The 23,868-nt window shown below is 30.0% G+C and overlaps 1 protein-coding gene across 1 annotated transcript; it reads left to right on the top strand.

The window, feature by feature from the left end:
- LOC109347575 (probable LRR receptor-like serine/threonine-protein kinase At1g67720) lies at nucleotides 11,352-18,257 on the top strand. The gene is made up of 15 exons (XM_019587500.1): nucleotides 11,352-11,563; nucleotides 12,474-13,005; nucleotides 13,464-13,969; nucleotides 14,124-14,256; nucleotides 14,377-14,448; nucleotides 14,560-14,628; nucleotides 14,702-14,773; nucleotides 14,973-15,041; nucleotides 15,775-15,932; nucleotides 16,017-16,255; nucleotides 16,476-16,602; nucleotides 16,680-16,748; nucleotides 16,884-17,070; nucleotides 17,237-17,372; nucleotides 17,741-18,257. The coding sequence occupies exons 1-15, from the start codon at nucleotides 11,479-11,481 to the stop codon at nucleotides 18,062-18,064; spliced, it is 2,778 nt and encodes a 925-aa protein (XP_019443045.1). The 5' UTR covers nucleotides 11,352-11,478; the 3' UTR covers nucleotides 18,065-18,257.

Below are 23,868 nucleotides of genomic sequence, written 5' to 3' on the forward strand. Positions count from 1 at the left end.
ATCATATACTGCATGCACAACTTCCTTATATTGTGTCTGAAGAATAATCACCATAGTTTTTCATCTTTCCTTTTCTTCATTCTATAGTAATCTTTTATTTTAAAATATACCATAATATTTTCAAAGTTTTTGCTAATGACTTATTCCTTTGCTGATAATTGTGTGTGATCTCATACCAAGAACTACTATGACTATTTAAATTAGTTTATCAACACTAAAGCTATTAAGCAAATAATAAACAAACAAAAAATCACTATTTAAAATATGTATTAGTAATATATAGTAAGCATGAGCTTTTCAGTACCAAAACAAAGTAGTTCCAAGTCTTTTTAAAAGGTATACCCAAATTTGCATTCTATTGTTACAATTCAGGAATGAAGAATGAAGTGGAATCTATAAACAACGGACCTAGCCTTTTGAAATTCGAAGTAGTTCCAAGTATTTTGAATTACTAATTTCATGAACAAGTTAAAAATTGTGGACCTTTCATGGAAAAAATGGAAGTAGTACATGCTAAGCTGACTTCCCTAAAATCTATAGTAAAATGGTAATATTTTTAAAAAGTGCATTATATAAAATCAAGGTACACATTTGGTATAAATTTGCCCCATAGGTTAAAATTTCTGGATCCACTACTAGTCATATCTTATATAATCACCGCTATTGCTAGTAACAATAAATAAATATTAAGAAAGAAAATTGATATTTTCATATTTTGCTATATTTTTTAGAGTAAAAATCTTCTCTAGTACTAGGTGGAGATCCTCGTATATATGTGGCACACAAATTTATTAACACTCCAAATATTAATTATTTTTAATAAAATAAAATTGAAAAATATCAAAAGAGGAACCACACTCTCTTTTTTATGTTACATAGATGAGCACTCCTTAGGGACCTATGTTGTATAACTGGATATGGTTGGCCTTACCCATGAAAGTAATGGCTGCTAGATGGTGAGTTTCCAATGAAATTTATGAAATATGAATCTAAGCTTAGAAACACTTTTAGTTTAAGAAACTCATTTTGCAATTTGGTTCTTAGAAAAGCTACGCATATAATGTTAAATAGAGTTGGCTACACATGCATGTTGAACTTTACTCTCTGATATTTGTCAGTTCCTAAATTGTGCTATGTGTTATTGAGATTCATCATCTTTTGTTTGGAAAGGCAAAGCTTTACAAGCTGGGATCCTCTATCCCTGCTTGCTTTTCACAACACCTTTATCAAGCAACAACTCGATGCTATCAAAATAGTAGAGATCTCTTTTTTCTCTACTTTTTATGTTCATTTAATTTCCCTCCTCGTCTAATTTGCTTCACAATTTTTAAATTAAATTAAATTTGGTATTTTATTATATTAGTAAAATATTTAAAGGATGATATCTAATTGTGATAATTGCTTCAAAAACAAAAGGAAATATAACTTTTAAGAGTAAATTATACTGACACCCCTGAGTTTTAGTAAAATTACACGAACCACCCCTCATTTTTTTACGCCTACACAAACCCCCATATTTTTTATACTTTTATTACATTAACCATCCCTACATGAGAAATAAGTGTAATATCTTAAACAAAAAATGTGATAAATGCAATTAAGTTAAACAAAACATGATATATTATGGACACAAGTCTAAATAATATACTAATCAATGTATTTTATTATTTTTGGTTCGTTATGATATATTACAAGAGCGATTTAAACAATATCTCTTTAGAATTTTTGATGCATTCTGTAATAAAAAATAATAAAGATACATTGATTTGTATATTATTTGGATTTGTCTCCATAATATATCATGTTTTGTTTCACTTAATTGCATTTATCACATTTTTTTCTTTAAAAGATTACACTTATTTATCATGCAGAGGTGGTCAGTGTAATGAAAGTATAAAAAATAAGGAGGTTTGTGTAGGTGTAAAAATATGAAGGGTGATTTGTGTAATTTCGCTAAAACTCAGGGGATGTCAGTGTAATTTCCTCAACTTTTAATGACACATTTATTAATTATAAAAATATCTTACACTTTTACTATTAGAAAATGGAGAAAATAATTTGTAGACAATGGAGAAAATCTTTATTCAAAAAATGGAGAAGATGTGAAGATTCCTTATAAATTAGGAACTTCAGAACAATACAACAGTACTTCATAAAGCAAGTTCTGACTACTATCATGTTGATATTAGTTAAAGACTTCAATCAATCCAAGTTGGATAACATTTTGAACTATCTCGTATTCCATATAATATATATATATATATATATATATATATATATATTCAAAAGGTATATTTCTTTCCATCTCTGGCGTGTCGATTGACACTCCGCGTTGGTCGACCCACATTCTTATTTTTTGATATAAGTGTATAAGTATAAAAAACGAAACATATAAATTTAATAGAAAATGTAAATTTAAGAATATAAGATGTAATAATTGATATGATATACACAAAACTTTTATAAATTTCTCGGACATCTAATAATCATTATTGAGTTGTTGGATATATTTTTTTCATGTGCTATTGTTTTATTTTTGGTTGAGAAAGAGAGAAGATAAAAAAAAGAATGTGTGGATGAGTAATAATGTATTAATGAAAAAATGAAAGTAAAATGTGGAAGTTTCCATTTATTAAGGAGAGATGCCAAAAAGAATAAAAATGGAATTTAAAAATTATAACATGCATGTGATTATTACTTTTATTTTTATTTTTATTAATAATATAAAAATATAGATATAGATATAAATAGATATAGATATAAATAGTCATATACTACATCAATGTATTCCAAGTATTCAGATCAAAGAGTTATAAACTTGGGATTCTTTTCCTTATTAAAACCAATGTATTTTTTTATTAATCATAATCAAGGTTATTTTGAATTGAAGTAGATTTATTTGGGAGTCCCCGTGGAGAGACCTATGTTGATAATTGTGGGTCCAAGTGCTCCCACTAAATTCTGAACTTTTTTATATAAATTATACATGTGTATTTTAAGTTTGCACTACCCATAATTGAAATTTAACAGCACATTTTTTAACAATATTTGTGTATATAAAATGTTAAATGTCACTGTATATCAAGGTTACATATTGCACATTGTTTAGTGAAACAAATATTATTAATTCTAGGTAAATCGACCATGTTTATTATAAAAAAGTGTTGTTGATTTTATTACTCACAAATTTAATAATGCCTTTTGAACCAAGTGCCATTGATGTAATCAAATTCAACAAAGCTATTTATAGCAAACACCATTGATTTTTTTCGTGTGACATACGGGAGAAATGTAATCTCTTAGATGAATCAACAACTTTAGTTTTATCTTTCGGTTTAGTAAATTAAATGAAAATTTGGGACCCATTTTAATCCACAATTTTCACCTTTATTACTTGTGGTCCTCTACTCCCCTTATCATCCAAACTCTCCTTGCCTTCCTTCCCTTTTATGTAGGATGCAAAAGTGGAGAACAACTAGGGACAAATGGGGAATTTTATGCCATGTGGGCAAAAATCATAAATTTGCAACACAATAAATATCACATTTCATTTTTTAAAGTATAAACATCCATCATAATTGTTGTTTTCATATTTTTGAAACATTAAATGATTTTCCAATTTTCAATATTAGAAAAAACATCTTTGTATATAAATAATTAAACAATCATTCAACCATTCATCTTTGAAGATTTCACATCGATACCTGATGTTATGTATAGAGGAGAAAACTCACTCAATAGTTACAAGTTACAGTTGTCAATAACAATACCAAAACTAACTCTAAAAGCAAATGTATTAAAGGATATACAACATGCTATGTAGTATCTACAAGCTACAATGAAAGATCATTAGTCTCCCTAATTCTTGATAATGTATTTTCAGAATTAGTTTGAGTAATGATGGGTTGCTCCTTACTAATTCACCTTCGTGAATCCTTATTTTAGTTTGTTTGTACATTTTATAATCTCTTGAAATATTAAGTTAGTTAAAAATGTATTTAAGTTACACATTTTAATTCTTCAAATTGAATTTCAGTATAAAATTTTAAAATAGTCAAATAGGATAAAATGATAGTATATAAACTTACACATTGTTAGCCTACACATTTTCCTATATCTGATATATATTTCTTTTAATTTTATGCATAACATTCCATTTATTTTTATATTAAGAGAATAATATTTATCTAGTGATAGTATAAGAGTTTTTTTATATCATCAATATATTATCTATTATTTATTTACTAATTATCATTAACTCTTAAAAATGATATGTAAGAATTGTAAATGATATATCAGCCTGTAAATTAAAAAATATTAAACTCATATTAAAGTTTTACCTTTTTTATTGAAATACTATATCTACTTTTATCCATAAAAGAATTTAAACATTTCACATTTCGGTCATAATTTTCTTCCCCGAAGCATAAAAAGCAACGCCAGTACTAATAAAAATAAAGTATCAGGAAAGGATAGGATAATTGAGTTTTTGGTTTACTTTTTAAAAATAATTATGCAAATATAGTAGTTTATAATTACATGAGTAATAATCCAAGAAATATTTATTAAAATGAGGCATTCAAAATAAACCATTTACTAAAATGAGATAGTCAAAGTTAATTTATTGTTAAATTATTTTTCTTATGACATATGTCGATTTCTGATTGGTCCATAAAAAAGTTTTTAAAAACACTAAAAATTAAAAAACAAATAGTGTGACACGTTGCCACTCCGCATGCTATTGTGGCACGTGTCCCACCCCTTCATGGGAAAATTAATTTAATAATATGTTAACTTTGATGGTCTCATTTTAGTAAATAGTTTATTTTGAATGCCTTATTTTGTAAATATTTTTGGATTACTCACAAATTGGTAAATAGCTTATAAACTAGTTAGGTAAAAAAAATTAAAAAGTGCATTATTGAGACAAATTTGTCTTAATTTTAATGTGAATCAGAAATTAATTGTCCTAAAAAATCCAGTATATTTTCGTCTTTATCCAATCAAATTAAGCTAAGTAATATGATTTTGCTTTTATAATTTTTCTATTTAATTGAACAATACAGTTTTATTGAACCGAGACATAAAAAGAGACAACAACAAAAATCTCTCTTCTTTAACGTGACACAGATTAGTGGTGGACCTACCATTGTGTAGATCAAGAGGTGAACAAAGATTGATATAAATCAATATCTACTTTTAATATCATCGTGTTGATATCCAAAGGTTGATATAGATCAATATCTTCAAGATAAAAATAATAACTGACTAGTCAAATTAAAAATTTAAATCTCAAAATGTTATTATATAATTAAATCAGGAAACAATCAAATTTAGATCTTAATGACTTTGGTTTCAGTATCTACCGGTGGTCGAGGCCCCATCAAATAAACAATCAGTGTTAGCCATAGTCAACATTTCACGTTTTGGAGACCCATAACTACCATGTTTTGTATTCCATCTATATAGTTCTATTAGGATATAAGTTTCTCTTTCCTTGGTTAAATCTATTTTTGATATTATGAGCCTTAATTATTATTGGGATAAATTTGTTATTTGTTGGTATTTCAATTAGTTTGTATTTTTCCAAGAATAAATACGTATTTGGGTCTTTTATAATTTTTGTATATCAAATTAATTCATAATAAATTTGAATTATCATTTCAGTCTATACTTGTATAGACTATCACTCACATTAGTACATCTGTCAACTTGCATATATTAATGGTTACATAATGGTTGATATGTCACGTTTGGGTTATTAACATACCATTTTCTAGAGTGGAAAATTAACGAATATCCATATGTGCATAAATGGTGATACATCAAACATTATTTACGTTAACAAATGCAGATTGACAAAATGACTAACCTGAGTCACAATCTATAAAAGTGGGAATCAATTTGTCCACACGAAAATTATATAGGACCCAAATGGGTATTTACTATATTTCTAATTTTATACTATTTTTATAATTGGAAATTCTTTTTGTTCCTTGATATTATATAATTATTCCTCATTGACTTATACTAATATTTGTAATATTTGTATTTGAAGTATTTATTTCTAATGATATCTTTGTCATGTCTATTCTGTATACTGAAATTGTTGTTTTTTTAAACATAATAAAATTAGGTTTATCAAACTCCAATTCTAATTAATTGTCTAGCTATATCAATATTAGTTGGATCTAAATGTAACTCCTCTAATACAAGCATCTATAATTATTCTTCATGATATATATATATATATATATGATCCGTTTACACTCAAGTTAAGTTACACTCAATCTTTATAATTTATTTTTTTAGATCCAACGAACCAAATGAGTGAGTGTAATAAGTATTGAGAGAGAAAAATTGAAATCTTAAATAACTTATTGCACTCACTCATTTAGTCTATTGGATCTAGGAAAATAAATGACTGAGATTGAGTGTAACTTAACTTGTGTGTAATAAATTTCGACCTTACAATCAATTATATATAGTTAGGATTAAAAGTTAACTATTGATCACATGATAGTCACGTATATGTATCTTTTAATCTTAATCGTTCAAATAAGATCCAATGATTGATATTAGTTGTTTTCATTTGGTCCATTGGATCTAGGAAAATGAATGACTGAGATTGAGTGTAACTTAACTTGTGTGTAATAAATCTCAACCTTACAATCAATTATAGATAGTTAGGATTAAAAGTTAATTATTGATTACATGATAGTCATATATATGTATATTTTAATCTTAATAGTTCAAATAAGATCCTATGATTGATATTAGTTGTTTTCATTTATCAGAATAGTGCGCTTTTGTTACATGAATCCTTCCTTTTATATATATATATATTTATATTATGTTGGTTTGTTGATACTAATTCAAACATTATAGAACTCTATTATTCAGTGAGATTTTAATTTTATGGTATATTATTAATGCTTGATTCGTATTTCTTTCTGCTCTTGTGTTGCAAAAAAGTTAGTAAATATACATTTTAATTTTGTATCTTAAATTTCCTTTTAACGTTCCTCATATATTATATGTTAAAATTATTAATTATTCTTCCATCTATTATTGTTAATTCTACTACCATTAATATTCGTTTTGGAGAATATACTCTTATTAATAATTCAATTCCTTGAATATATATGTGGTACTTCATATTATTTTTTAAAATTTTAGATTCTATTAGTGCCATATTTATTAATGAAATTATTATTGTTTCTTCATTTAATGTTGCCTTTAATGGACATTGCTTGTGTTATCACACATTTATATTTTTCTTTCCACTTGAATTTTATTAAATTTTCCTTTTGGGCCTATTAAGTATCCTAATTGTTCCACTGAATAAATATTTTAAAAATTTATTTAATAAAAGTTGCATCTGCATCTACTCCTACTATAAATGTTTTAATATACATAAATAATCATAATATTGGTATAATGAATCATGACGTAATTCAATTTGTATATTCTTGGTTCTATTTTGCCTAAGGCATACATAACTTTATAATTTGTAAAAAATTTAAAAACTGAAAAATAAAAAAACTCTTCTTTTTTCAATAAACACAATGCATGAGAAAATGTTATCTATGTAAATGAAGAGTGAGTATTTAAAAAGATTCATATTATCTTCCACCATGGTGTTGTGATGCTATGTCTGAAAGGACAAATCATATATATATATATATATATATATATTTAATATGTATATATATATTTAATATGTATATACTGAAAGTGTAAGAGTTTTTTACACTATGAGTAATTATCCATCATTGATTTGTTAACTATTATTGACTCTTAAACAAAAGTAATACAAATCAGTGGTGTACAATATGGTGACAGTATGAAAAACTTTACTCATCATTGCATATATTTTAAACTCTATATATGTATATATATGAGTGTGATCCACTTACTCCAAGAGTAAGTTTTTTAGACTTACTCTTCATCATAGTTGTCAATTCTATGAACATAAGGATTTAGATTTACTCACTAATTGAAACCATTAGATTTCCCTAGAATTGGTGGCTATGATGAAAAGTAAGTTTAAAAAACTTACTATTAGAGTAAAGAGATTCATCCTCAGAAAGAAATGTGCCAAATAAAACATGTAAGAATGAACAAGAAAAATAACAATTAAAATCATTAGATTAACCAAAATTTGTCAAAGCATCATTGTATTTGTTGGTCTCTCAATAGGTATTTTTTGGGACTACCAATGATATTCACTCATCAAAAAACTAGATATGGGTAAGGATGACAAAAAAACTCAACCCGTGAATACTCGTGGAAATACCTGCAATAGGTAATCACAATAATAACTTATGAGTGAGAATGAGTTTTATTATACCCGTCATGTGGGTATCATCATATTTATAAATTTACTTTTCAATTAAATTTATATATATATATATTATAGTTTTTCATTATTATTTTAAGATTATATATGAGATACTTTATTATTATTTCATAATAAATTACACAGATATAATCATAAATTTATCATAAAAATATCATATTATTTATGTAATAATTATTTTTATATATTGATGATTATTATAAAGTATATAAATATATAATTAAAATTAAAAACTCTTTGAGTATTATAAATACTCACTACCTACATGAGTACCCATACATATTATAGTAGATTTGGGAACAAGAAAACACTATCCGCATCCGCCCGCACCTATTGCCATCCCTACATATACCAAAAAATAGTCTATTGATTTCCCAAATCCATTTTTTACTAGGATTTGAAAGTCCATCTCAACAAATAAGTTATGAACACATATGTCCTTAGTCATCCTCACACCCAACAAAAGGTTCCAAAACTCATAACACATATTACTTTTAAAATAGTTCTTTTGATATGTTATATTTTACGATTTTGAGTTTAGTTCCTCCATTTTATTTAACCCCTTTCAGTCTTACACCATTTTGATATGAACATTGTTAGCACTTCTATAAATCTTTCATTATTTAATTCACATTACATGTTTATGTGGCTAACAAAGTTTTAATTGATGCCAAAGTGATATGTTGATATGGTCTATGTTATGATTAATATTAATGTTGTGCACTATTTGTCACTTGTCCATCATTTTCATGAAACTCACCAAGCCAATATTATTGACACTCTGTTAATTTTATCATGTTACATCATTTCAAGGCAAGAATAGTGTATTAGTTCTTTGATTTAAGATAGATATGACTAATATTATAACGTTAAGAGACTAAAAGACACCAAAATAAAATAAATGGGCTAAACTCACAGTTATAAAATATGAAATACAAAAGTTGCAACCAAGTCATAATTTTAAATGGAAATTTGGAAGTTTTTGTTTTAATCCATGTACTTTAGTTTAATTCTTATATGTTCCAAAATTTGTTTTTAATAGTGATATAGCTAATATCCAAATTATATTTTGACGCCTTGTTCACATAAGTTTAAACCAACATTTTTTTAGAATATATATGGAAAATTATATAAAAACTAAAACTCGTTAAAATACAACGACACATAGCTTGAGTGTAGGATGGATATTTAAAAGAACGGTATATTGAGTTTTATAAAGTTTAAATTGAGTATATCCTCACAAATCTTTTTTATGATTAAATCAATTAATGAATATAGGGATATATTTCAATACATTCTGTGCATTAAATAAGCCCCCTTCCACTTTACTTTTTTATATATGAATAATCTATGAGTTTTATATATTGTCAGTCCGTCGTTTATAATTTATATTTTATCATGATTAAATTTTTAAAAATTAACCAAATTAAATAGATGATATATTAATTATGTTTAGATATTTACATTCACAATATACAAAAATGATAATATAAATTTTAAATCATCTTCCTTTTTCTAAAAAGTGTTGATAATATCCTTTTTCTCCTGGCATAAACCCTTTAATGTGGGCCCAAATGACCTTCCTCGTTCCTACCTATGTACACATCTAAGCCCTTAAATATGATTAAGATCTTCTTTATTAATGAAGAGGAAAATACATCAAAAGTAAAAGAAAAAAGCAATATGATATAATATTTTATCTCTTAAAATATACTAATGATATGACATTTCTTTCATTGATCCTAAATGGAAAATCTATAACTTCTCTCTTAGGGAATGGAGAGAAGTCTATTTCCTCAAACATGGGTTTACATGCTCTAGGGTAAATAAGACCCAACCCTATCTACTCATTTGGTACAGTCTGATCATGGTCGGGCTCAAATAGAGTCGAATCTCATTGGGTCTACTATCATATTTGGATTCAAAGATTAGACTCATTCAATATTTATGGTCGGGTAGAGACCAAACATGACTCGTTACATTGTCACTCACTCATCATGTTTGTATGTATTCAAACGTGTACAAAGTAATGTCATATTTTTTGTCAAAAGTAGTATTGATTTTCTAATTTTTTCATCAATATACTTAATTAATAATATATACATATATCATTTTATATATCTAATTACATATTCATAATAATAAATAATGTTGAGATCACTTTATCTAAAATGAGTATGCATTATATTTAATCGGGTCTAGACATGTTCGAATTTAAAGGTGAACACGATTAATATTTATGGTCAGGTTAACTTCAAGTTTAGGATCGAGTTCAATTAAAAAAATAACCTAACTAACATTTAGAACCGGATAAGGACAAACCTTAACCCGACCATTGCTAACCTCTGGTCTCAATCACCAATATTGACTAAACATAATGATAATGGATAAAAACAAAATTTTAAAGTCTATATTTTGTTTATAATTAAATCAAATAATTTAAGAAATTAAAAAAATTAATTCTCCATAGATTCCAATAGTGGAAGTCGAGTACTCTAGACGAAGACAATTCCTCATACACCTTGCTATGTTGTGCCAGTGTAACCCAATCAATTTTTGGAATTCTCTCACTTTACTAAATGAATATCATTATCTTATTATTTTAAACAGGATAAAAACTATAAACATCCACAATATAATTTTTTTACATATTTCAGCGAGTATATTTTATATACTATAATCTAAATTTATCATATAAATATTATATTATTTATGCAAATTATTACAAAATATATAAATATATAATTATAATTAAAAACTAGTTAATTAAACACAGTATCTGCACCACTCACCATCCCTAACCCCATATAAAAAATTGTAGATGATATACACTAACCATCATAAACTTTACACTCTTGAACGTTTAAACAACAACATCTAAATTCTAAGCATTTTATATTGTTTAAAAAGTAGTAGCAGATTACAAGTAGGTTTTTGTTTGTTCCATTTCCATGCTTCTTTTCATTTATTTATTAACCACTGTATCACACAATCTTATACAATCTTATACTTCACTATTTACATTCTACGCTGTAGTCGCTTTCTCTGTTAAGTTCATAGCTCTTTTTTTGGCCATTTTTATGGTTTTCTGTTGAAAACTTAACATTGAAGGAATAATGGAGTTTAGGGTACCCTTCATCCTCTTCTATCTCTCACTCATTCTTTTACTCTTCTTCCCTTTTTCCTCCGCTCAGATGACAGGTACTCTATTTTTCTTTAATACCCTGTTCTTCTCTTACCTTGGTTTCTATGAAGTTTGAGTCTTTTTCTGCATTAAAAATGATGTCTTTGTTCTGGGTTTTTTCAATGCCATGTGAACTCTGTTCTCTGTTATTGGTTTTCTCAGTTTCATGATTTTGCTGTATTTTTTGTGTGCTGTAAGGTGTTATTTGCTTTGGGTGGCAATCTGAATCTTGAAATGTCTTTCAGTTCAGAAAAATGAAGTCTTTTTGTGTATCCTTATTCCTTCAAATGCTGTGGAGTTATTTGAATTTACTTACCACCCTGATTCACTTAGATATGCTGAGTGTAACTAAGCATGGAAATCCTGATGAAGAATCCATACCTAAAACAATACAAGACTATGATCCAGCTTTACCTTTTTAGGGGTCATGTATTTTAAGCTTTAGTTGGATGAGTCATATTAATTGTTATTACTTATTATTATTTGCACAGGATGGCTACATAACCTTATGTCATGGATTTTGATTGGTCAATTGATTTAAATATCAAATAACTAATAATGAGAGATTATGTTTCTTGACCAACTTGAATTCATGACATAGAGTTGTAGACACAGTTTATGGAACAGTAGATATTGTCCCCTTAATGAAGATTATTTGGTCACCTAGATCATAATGATCAAGTTTTATGATGGTGCTATCATTATTTTTCAAACTTCTTTCAAAGTATCACTGTTGTATATGCTTTTCATTTGTCTCAATTCTCAAATATTTTACTTTTATCAAACAATTAATCTTATGGACTATGTAATTTTTTTTACTTCATTCAACTTAGTGAAGTATGCTTATTAGAGTTTAGAATTGATTGTGGAATTAATTCACTTTATTTATGCTGTTCTTTGGACAAAATATGCCAATGTTTTAAGCAGGTTTCTTAAGTTTGGACTGCGGAGGTAATGGGAATTTCATTGATGAAATTGGTCTTCAATGGAATCCTGATGATAAACTTACTTATGGAGAAATAAGCAATATATCAGTTGTCAATGAAACACGGAACCAATACAAAACACTGCGACATTTTCCCGCGGATTCCAGGAAATACTGTTACACACTTGATGTTGTTAGTAGGACAAGGTACCTGCTGAGGGCAACATTCTTGTATGGAAACTTTGATAACAACAATTTTTATCCAAAATTTGACATTTCTGTTGGGGCTACTCATTGGTCTACTATTGTTATATCTGATGCTAACATTATAGAAACGAGAGAGCTTATATTTTTGGCTACAAGTCCTACAATTAGTGTGTGTTTATCAAATGCAACAACTGGGCAGCCATTCATATCTACACTTGAACTCCGGCAATTCAATGGTTCAATTTACTATACTGAATTTGAGCAACATTTTTACCTCAGTGTCTCAGCAAGGATAAATTTTGGTGCAGCTAGCGATGCTCCTATCAGGTATTAAGCCAATTATGTCTGTTGCTTCATAATCTGTGCTTTCACAAATTAATCCTCTACATACTCTTTATTTAAGTATATCAACTATATATGCAATATTATGCAGTCAGTGGATTGTAATCAGATAAAGTTACCATGTAGTCCTGATTCCTGAATCCTGATTCCAGGGATCCATTCCTTTCGGCAAATTATGATACTCTTTCGGTGTGTGCTGGATTTCACAGACAAACACATGCATAAAAACATCTTTTATGTTTATTTTATTGTTGCATTCACTAGATAGATTATAAATTACAAATATAAAATATATATATAACTTTCCTCATGACAAAAACTGCTTCAGAGATTCTATCTTTAAGGATATATGTGTTCACTGTGTAGTACATATTTGGTGCATGCTATTGTGGTTTTGAAGTAACTTCTTTTCACTTATGAAGTGTACATTTCTACCATATTAGGTATCCCGATGACCCATTTGATAGAATTTGGCAGTCAGATTCTTTTAAGAAAGCAAACTATCTGGTTGATGTTGCTGCTGGGACTCAGAAGATTTCCACCAATGTATCAGTTGATGTTAACAGATTTGAGTTACCACCGGCAAAAGTAATGCAGACAGCTGTAGTTGGTACGAAGGGATCTCTATCTTACCGAGTGGACTTGAATGGTTTTCCTGGTTTTGGTTGGGCAGTCACCTATTTTGCTGAGATTGAAAATTTGGCTCAAGAAGAATCAAGAAAATTCAGGCTGGTACTTCCAGGCCGGCCTGATATCAGCATGCCTGTGGTAAATATTGAAGAAAATGCTCCGGGAAAATATCGCCTTTATGAACCAGGATACACCAATCTATCCTTACCCTTTGTGCTATCCTTTAAATTCAAAAAGACAAATGATTCATCCAAGGGTCCTCTTCTAAATGCCATGGAGATAAATAAGTATCTGGAGAAAAATAGTGGCTCTCCTGATGGTAAGTTCTGCCGCTGATATGCTGTTTGGTTAACTTGCAATCGTATTGTAGAGTAACCGTTTAATAAGTTTGTCTATTGCAATACAAATTGTTATAGCTAAGTCTTTCTTGATGCTTCATAATTTATTTAGTTATTGGATCGGATGGTTTGCAGGAGATGCTATATCTAGTTTACTTTCATACTACCCTTCAGCAGATTGGACAAAAGAAGGGGGCGACCCTTGTCTTCCTGTTCCATGGTCATGGGTCCATTGTAGCTCAGATCCACAGCCAAGAATAGTTTCAATGTGAGGTTTAACTTTTATGAGGTTCTGATTTTGTATAGTAAAAAGAATGTTTGGTTACTCAATGAAAATAAAAATTATAGTTATCTGATAACAATTACTTTGTGTTCCTGGTGATGGCAGTTTGTTGTCCAATAAAAACTTGACGGGCACTATTCCTTTGGGTATCACCAAATTGACTGGTCTGGTTGAACTGTAAGTTTTATAATGCTTTCTGATTTTGCTGCAATGATGCTATTGACGTCTCACGTTTGGTCGGTCGAACTTATATCGTGGTTGGTTGCATGATTTAATTCATGAATGCAGTTGGCTTGATGGAAATATGTTGACAGGACCTATACCAGATTTTAGTGGATGCATGGACTTAAAGATCATGTAATTTCGGACAAATTCTTTCCTTATTCATGCTTTGTAAGTTTTAAGCTAACTACATCGTCTTCTCTTGCAGTCATCTTGAGAAAAATCAGTTGACAGGTCCACTTCCAACCACTTTGCTGAACCTTCCAAATTTGAAGGAACTGTAAGCTATATAGAACTTATATATCAGTTATTGTAAATTGGTTTAATTATTATATGTGAAGCAATACATTCAGATATCTCACTAAAATGAGTATCTTTCTCTTAATGACTCTTGAGCCATGTTTAGATAACATTCAAGCTATTAAGCTTCATGCTTATTTTTTTTGGTTCAATTTAGATAACACTCACAACGGATGCAGGTATGTGCAGAATAATATGTTATCTGGAATAATACCGTCTGATCTTCGGAACAAAGATTTGGTTTTGAAGTGAGTACTGCTTTGACCTGTTAAACTTAAACACAATGCAGCATTGCACATTGCAAAATTTGCGGAAATAATTGGCATGTTATATTTACGAGAAATGATAAATATGTGTACAAGATATGGAAGATGCTTTTACTATATCAGATGCCCTGTTCGAGTCAAGTATTGTCTTCAAGATTTTAATCTTTGCATATGCTTATATAATCTGTTAATATCAGTTATCCCTTGAAAAAAAACGGCCGCTTTATAACAAGAAAAACCGTTGTTCCTGGTGTGATCAGTAAGTAGAAGGTTAATTTTGTACTGTGATGAACAATCAGATGTTCCTACACAGGTCATTGGATGATGTGTTGCTCCCTTTCTCCATCTTAGTTTTTTTGTTCTTTTCATATTTATCCTCTTTATCAGATTTTTTCGTGTAATCTTTTTATTTTTTATAAGCACACATTTTTTCCTTATAATCTTTTGGTTTCAGACTTTCTGCATGATGAATCATGTTGCATTGATTGCGTAAGTAATTGATGGTAATATCTGTCAGCTTATGTGTGAGTAATATTGGAAATGATAGTCTATCTTCAATATAGTTTGGCATGCTGGATTTTTTCCGTTGAAGTGCTAATACTGTAAAGTGACCAATATACTTCTAGGTTCATTGTTATCCTTTTCCCCGAATTTTACGCTTCCCTCGTCATCATATTTAATAGGTAACTATTACTTTTATTTTGATCCTCAACAGCTACACTGGAAACTTTAATCTTCATAAAGAAAGCGGAAAAAAGAGCGACAAGTATGTGATCATTATTGGTTCGGTAGTTGGGGCTGCCGTTCTACTTTTGGCTACTGTTATATCATTCTTCACTATCAATAAAGGAAAGAAAAAATATGATCAGAAAGGTATGAATCTATGTCGAAATGATGTATTATTACTTTCAAAGATAAGATGGTACAATGTGATTTATTTTTTTACATTCTTTGTAGACCACTTTGTTTCTCACCCTTCTCCAAGTATGGTTTCTTCTAAGAATGATGGTCATGCCGAAGCTGCTCACGCCTTCAGTTATTCTGAAATTCAAAATTCTACAAATAATTTCGAGAAAAAGATCGGTTCCGGAGGTTTTGGAGTTGTTTACTATGGGAAATTGGATGATGGAAAAGAGATAGCAGTAAAAGTTCTAACCAGTAATTCCTATCAAGGCAAACGAGAGTTCTCCAATGAGGTTACTTGCATTTAATAAACTTGTGTTTGTTTCTTCTTTGTTTCACTTCTGGTTTCGTTTAAAAAATGCTTTTATTTATGTATGCATAATAATACTATGTTATTTTCTTTCTTTTGTATCGTATCTCCCATGCATGGCAAGGGTGAGAGTCTAGTTCTTACTAAATTAAGTTCGCATTGAATAGATATCGTATCATAGTCATATTTTTTGTTTGATTCAGGTGAGTCTTCTTTCAAGAATACATCACAGAAACTTGGTACAGTTTCTTGGGTATTGCCGGGAAGAAGGGAATTGCATGCTTATTTATGAATTCATGCACAATGGAACTCTCAAGGAACATCTTTACGGTAAAGCCTACATGATTTAAATCCATAATCTGCAGAAGTTCACATTCTCAACTATATTATGCCCAACTTCTTTGTAGGGCCATTAACGCATGGACAGAGCATTGATTGGATTAAGCGTCTTCAGGTTGCAGAAGATGCTGCCAAAGGTTAATAATATTAAGGCTTATATAGCATTTACAATGATAGTATTAGTATTTTTCCTCTAATTTTATTATTAATTAACCTTTCAGTTACAGTATCGATCACATTGTATTAACCGAATTTTTCACATACTTGTTCAGGAATTGAATATCTTCATACAGGCTGTGTTCCTGCAGTTATCCATAGAGACGTAAAAAGCAGCAACATTCTTCTAGACAGACAGATGAGAGCCAAGGTTTCGGATTTTGGTCTTTCAAAACTCGCTGTTGAAGGAGTCTCTCATGTTTCGAGCATAGTTCGAGGAACAGTCGGATATTTGGATCCTGAGTAAGGCCTTTATCTACTTTCCATGAATTTGCATGCTTACCTTAGATGAAGCAAACATGACCTTTACTTAAGTTGATTAACAGTTTACTATGTATTAGGTGACTCGACTATACTTAAAGTCCCATATTAATCTCAAAGCTTAATGTTATATCTTTTACCCAAACAGGTACTATATTTCCCAACAGCTTACCGACAAGAGTGATGTTTATAGTTTCGGCGTAATTCTTCTCGAACTAATATCTGGCCAAGAAGCAATATCAAATGACAGCTTTGGTACTAATTGCCGAAACATAGTCCAGTGGGTGAGTTATAATTTATCTGCAAAGCTAGAATTTTGGAGCATAAATGAAGCGTGCAATTCTAAATTCCTTTATAATTTTCATGAAATGATTTGTTCGGTATTTAATTTACAAAGTTGAAATTGTTTTATTATAATGTGCACTATAATGCATGTGTAACTTATGAAACTGAGGGAAGGGGTAGTATGGGTAGTTTCATTAAAACTGAGAGGAGGTCCATGTAATTTACTCTAAGAAAAACGATTCTTTCCTCTCTGTTGTATTTCAGTATTGCTTATTAAATGATTCTATACTTGTGAACCAGGTAAATGCGAAAAACTTCAATATTATGTTGAATTACATTTTACATAAGCTAAGTATTTTTTTCACAGGCAAAATTACACATTGAGAGTGGGGATATACAAGGTATTATTGATCCTGTCCTACAAGGCAACTTCGACCTGCAGTCGATGTGGAAAATAGCAGAGAAAGCAATGATGTGTATTCAACCTCATGGACACATGCGGCCATCGATTTCGGAAGTTCTGAAGGAGATTCAAGACGCATTAAGTATTGAGAGAGAGTCAGGAAGAAATTCAGATGATTTGTCAAGAAATTCTATTCATTCTTCCACCCACATGGGTTCTATGGATTATGGTGTAGCTGAAAACTTTTTGTCAATTGATGAATCCATTGCACAACCTACTGCAAGATAAGATCTCATGTAAGCTAACATAATTTTTTTCCTTTTACCTTTTGTCATTGTTATTTTTAAACGTGTAGCCCTGTTCATAGTGATGTAAGGTTTGGTGCCCAAAAATAATAGAAGTAACAGTTGAAACAAGTTATTGGAGGGTACAAAGCATATAAAACTTGTAGAATGGAAACTTTGTTAATTTTAATTTTTTTTATTGAAAATTAACTTAAAATCTCCATTAAAGATATATTTATGTATGTGTTGCAATCTTTGTCTAGTAGTAGACTTTTTCAGTATTAGAGAGTATCTGAATTCGTAGAATGGACACTTGAGTGATTTTGAATTTGTTTCTGATTATTTGAACGTGGCAGCATTAATATGGCAAATTCATAATGTGTGCTTGGACTCGCATATGCAACTAATTTATCTTCATATCACACTTGGCTAAAATGTGGGTTGAAGATTAAAAAGCTAATTGGAGGCTACAAATGTTATGGGTGTAATGCTAGGAAATTGATATGGGTGTTTACTGAAGGTTGAAGGTAGAAATTCACAGTGAATTCAAGAACTTCAAATGGAATAAGGAGTAAAAATTCTTGCAAGAAGAAAATAATATGAACTTTCTTAATAAAAATAGACAATAAACTATAGAGAGGATACAAGTATATTTGAATAAAAAATGTCAAAAAATAACAAATAACTCATTAACCTCTTATTTATAAGAGTCATATCAACTAACTAATTTTTCCTCCACTATTATTCATTTAATAATTAACTAACTTTACTTTTACAAATATAACCCTAACAATAAAGTTGGGGGTTGAAGACTGAACACCTACAAGCTAACTTATGGAAATGAATGTGTTTGGTAAAAGTAGTTAAGTGAAACGTTGATTGGAGATTCATTAAACTTTAATACAAACTTTAAAAATAGGACAAATATTATAAATAAAGTTAATATTATAAACTATTAAGGTGTTTAAAAAAATTGATGGCCATAGCAAAAAAAAAAAAAAAGAAAATTGATGGCCAATAACAAAAAAAAAAAGAAAATTGATGGCCGAACACTTTAGATTGAGATAAAAACCGTAATCATATTAATGTATTTAAAAAAATAAATAAAGCGTAAAACATAAATCATCTGGAATTCTCAGCAAGTCCTATGTTCGCACTCTAGCCATATAATCACCATCTACTACTCTTATTATAATGTCGTATAAACTCGTCTTCACATCAATATTCCTTTCTTCTTCGCACTCAGATATGTATTCAGGAAAATTATCGCATTGGTGGAAATCCTCATCTTCAATACCACACATTCGAATGAAGTTATGGAGTATTGTGGTTGAAATTATGATCTTTTGTTTGGTTAATGGGAATTGTCGCATTTCACATAATATATGCCACTTTTTTCCAAACGTCAATTGTTATTTCTATGAAGGAGCAGGTGGGGCAATTACCGCTTAATTTGAGATCGGTCCAAAAATAAAACCAGAAATTGATTTAAAATAAACTAAAATCGCAAAACCAAATGTGATTGGATTGTTTTGTATAGGTTTTTAAAAAATCGATTGATCCATATCAGTTTTTGATTTCAACTCTATGATCCAGACTGATCCAAACCGAACCATACTCATTTAAAGGTTTAACACTTTAATTCAATAATATTCTGAAATAAACTAGAAAGCAACTGTAATGTTTATTTGATATGACTAAAAAATATGTATTCACTAAGTAATATATTCAAACACATAGGTAAAATATTTACACCGGAGAGATGATATGTTTTTGTTAAATATAATTAAGTTGTTATATTTGCTTTCTCTTGATATAAAATACAATCACAATGAAGAAATCAATGTTAAATGCTAGTATATCCAACTATTTTTTAATGGAAACATGTTGTTATCTATATCTATACTATATATAAAGCCAAAACATATTATAACTACCTACATGACATAATTTCCATTTACCTATTTTATCTTTATAATTAATAATTATTACAATGTTTTTCCAAACAATAAAAAATATAAATGAAGGTTAGAGGAAGTTACATCCACTAAATATATTAAACTACCAATGCATTTTTTAATAATATCACAATTCATTTTTATATTTCTATCAAAAAAATTATAATATCATGTACAAAAACAAAGTGATATAATTTTCTAAAATGAAATATATAAAAATTCCATATTCAATATTAAAAAGTAAAAATGAGGGTCGGCAGATACGGGGTGACTGGCGACACGCTAGTAAATATAATGTCAATAACCATTATGGTGACTCTAATTATTTTGTGGTGTTTGATATGACACTTTTTTAAATTTGTACAACAGTTGTTTGTTTATATTAACATGATGGTAATAACAAAGTTGTGGACTTCTGACATGTCTTTATAGAAATAATATTGTGACAATGTTGTGACAATATTAACATGAATGCGTGCAAACTAATCATTTTAAAGTGTATTAGACTTAATATTTTAGTCATGTTTATAAGTTTAGAAGTGTAGGTGTAGAAATTCTAATATTAAAACTTGGTTAAGAAATTCTAATTTTGTTTATTTATTTTAAAAAAAAATATTTTTCAGGTAGAAATATAATTAATCCTTTTAATTATAAGGAAGTGAAATGTAGTCCCTTCGTCCAACACGGTAACATACACTAAATTAACTAATGGAGTAGGGAATATATTAACACCATATGCGCCCGCTTTAACTAATACCCCTTACTAAATTATATGACTTATATTATACTTTAAAATTATTTGGTTATTTAATTGATTATTAAGGGACAAAATTTTATTTATCTGCTATTGTGTCTGACAAGATGAAACATTGCTCCTATGTATCCATATTAGGGAACCAATGCTATGTAGTTCTTTGGTTGAAAAGGAATTGTTGGGTGTGTATTTTAATTAGGGAAAGAAGCGGCACACCACGATCTTCCGAATGATGAGTTGAGGGAAAGAAGCCCCCATGGGTGACTGTCCCTCCACCATTGATATGATTGACAATTTTTATTTTTAGTAAAAATATTATTTAGATATTTATTTGAGAATGACTTTATTATTAATGACTATTAATTTAATTAAAAAAATGTATTTTTGTTGATTTTAGAAACTAATCAAATGAAAAGAAGCTTCGTAACGTGACTATTCGAATGATGAGATGAGAGAAATAAACCATTAGTAGAGAATGTCCCTCTTTGATTAATCCCTAAATTTTTTATTACTTATAAACATTTATAACTATATAAAAATATGTTTTTGTTTATTAAATGATTATGACTTTATAGTATAGAAATAATAGGAATAGATAAAAAATAAAAAAATAAAATTAAAACCAACAAAAACCTGATTGGATGATTATGCTCAATTGAAAAGTAGTGCACACTAGGTCGGCCACGTGTTGGCTGCAAATTGGCCCATATTGCACATGTGTGTGTTGATGAATGTAGGGAGCATGATTTTACCGTGTGCTTGACTAGAGGGGATACACGACTCCACAATCTACTTTCTCTCTTTTAGGGATAGAGTTTTTCACAAATTTTTTTTTCATTTACTATAGTATCTTTTCTGGCTTTTTGTATTAGGGTTTTTGAGTATCGGAGATTGTGTTGGAGGTTGCTATATGATATATTTTTTGTGTAATGAGGATTTGTTGGATGTTGTGGATTTTTCTATCAGAGGATAAAACTATCAAAGTGTTTTTTGCTATTTTTTGGAGGTTATAACCACAACAATATTTTATTGGTCTCTTTTAGAGGTTTTTGAAAGAGAGAGTGAGAGGAATGTTTTGGCCAATTTTGAGAATAGATGATGGATTCCCATCCCGTATGCTGATGTGACCTAAAGGGGGTGACTCAATTTCCATGGGTTAAGTCCACAAAATGCTTCATGATGACTAGGAGCCAAAAATCTGACCTTGGCCAAGAAGGTGTCCGAGTCAAGCAGGCACCAGACCAAGCCATACTTGACCAGGATCACACAGCCTTAGTCAGAATCAATAGACTAGGCTAGAATCAGCCAGTTTTGGTCAAACTCACCTAGACAGGGCCATAAACACCTAGACATGGTCAAAACAACCAGCCTAGGCCTGGACTACATCATGACTCCGCCCAACAACACCAGCCCACAAAATGGCTCAGTCCAATAGCGATTTATCTCGACCAAATTTTTGTCTATAATTTGTCTCGACCAAAATAAAGCTAGCCTAGGCCATGGTTCAAGCAATCTCGACCAAAGGTGATACACCATCCAATGAATGCTCTGATACAAACTTGTTTATTCATCATTCACGTGGCTACATTTATAGGATAGCTAGCTTGGTCTGAAATTCATAAGGAAATAAAGCCTAATAACTTTCCTAATTAAGACTCATAAAGCACTACTTCATGGTTGGTCACAAAGGATACCTTTCTACCACAAATTTTACATGACTATATGGCTATGTTCACGCCACTACACGACTAGGAAACTTAGTGAATTCCTACATATGCTTATTTGCAAATATTATTACATTAAAGATACAAATAATGAGTAATATAGGATGTCAATTGTTGTTCTTCCATGTTCTCCACGGTTTTGAGTGAATTGATGGTGTTTCGATGAGCCCTGGACTCCTTTCTTCCATTGATGCACAACTTCATGGTGGTATAAGTCTTGGACACGTTGGATACTTTCCTTGCATTGAGGCCATATTGACTCCACGATTAAGCATTAGATATATGAGTTAACCGTGAAATAATTCCTCCACCAAGTCTTTTATGGCTAACATAAATGTTGACTTCAACATATGATTCCATCTTGAATAATTTTCTTCAGCACTTCACCTTGACCATGATTCACACACGACTTGCACGTAGGACAATTTTTTAGAACATGGAACAATGTTCAACAAAGAGTGTCCAACGACTAACTTATGGTCTTAATTTTTTCTTGTCTTGCATTGGATTCCCAATCATAGAGACTTCCCCATGCGTATTTGAGCTGCACGACTAGACATGAACTAATGAGTCCCAACGACCTTGCATAATTTAAACACACTTAACAACACTCATCAATACATGGCATAATATTTTGATAATTAAAACATGCTGAAAATAATTAAGTCCAACTGTAAATGGTGTGCCAAAATTTCTCATGTGTCCCACTTGACTCATTGGACCGAAATTGGCGAAATTATGGCTGAGCCAAAGTTGCCACGCCCAACTGGCTAGGTTGTGTGCCCAATGCCTGGCTTGGTGTGCGTGTGCACGATGATGCACATGGGCCTCAATTAGAATGACCTTGCGCCCAACACCTATGTTCCATGCACCCATCACCTGATTGCTGCTCATGTGTCTCGGTCAGAATGACCCTGCGCCAGGTTGGTGCTCCTAAGCCTCGGTCAAGCCTGTCTTAACGCCCAACGTTTTGGTGCAAGCAGACGAGCGTCCTGGTGCATCTGACCAGGCCAAATGGCCCCGTGCCTGGTTGGCTTGGAAAGATTCTTGGCCTGGCCTAGGGCCTGCTTGACTTAGACAACTTCTTGGCCAATGTCAGATTTTTGGCTCTTGGTCATCATGAAGCATTTTGTGGACTTAACCCATGGAAATTAGGTCACCCCCTTGGGTCACATCATATGCTCATATGTCTATTTATAGCAATACAAAATTGCACATGTGCAAATATGAGAGAATCTCCCAATTACTCATTTGGAGAAAGTTACGGAAAGAATCAATTTTTTTTTAAAATGCAACATAATCAAATTGATATCAAATTTACTTGATCTGACTTGATTTGCATATTCTCACATTGTAACCTTAATTTACTTAA

This window comes from Lupinus angustifolius, chromosome LG05 (assembly GCF_001865875.1).
Source record: "Lupinus angustifolius cultivar Tanjil chromosome LG05, LupAngTanjil_v1.0, whole genome shotgun sequence".
NCBI lineage: Eukaryota > Viridiplantae > Streptophyta > Magnoliopsida > Fabales > Fabaceae > Lupinus > Lupinus angustifolius.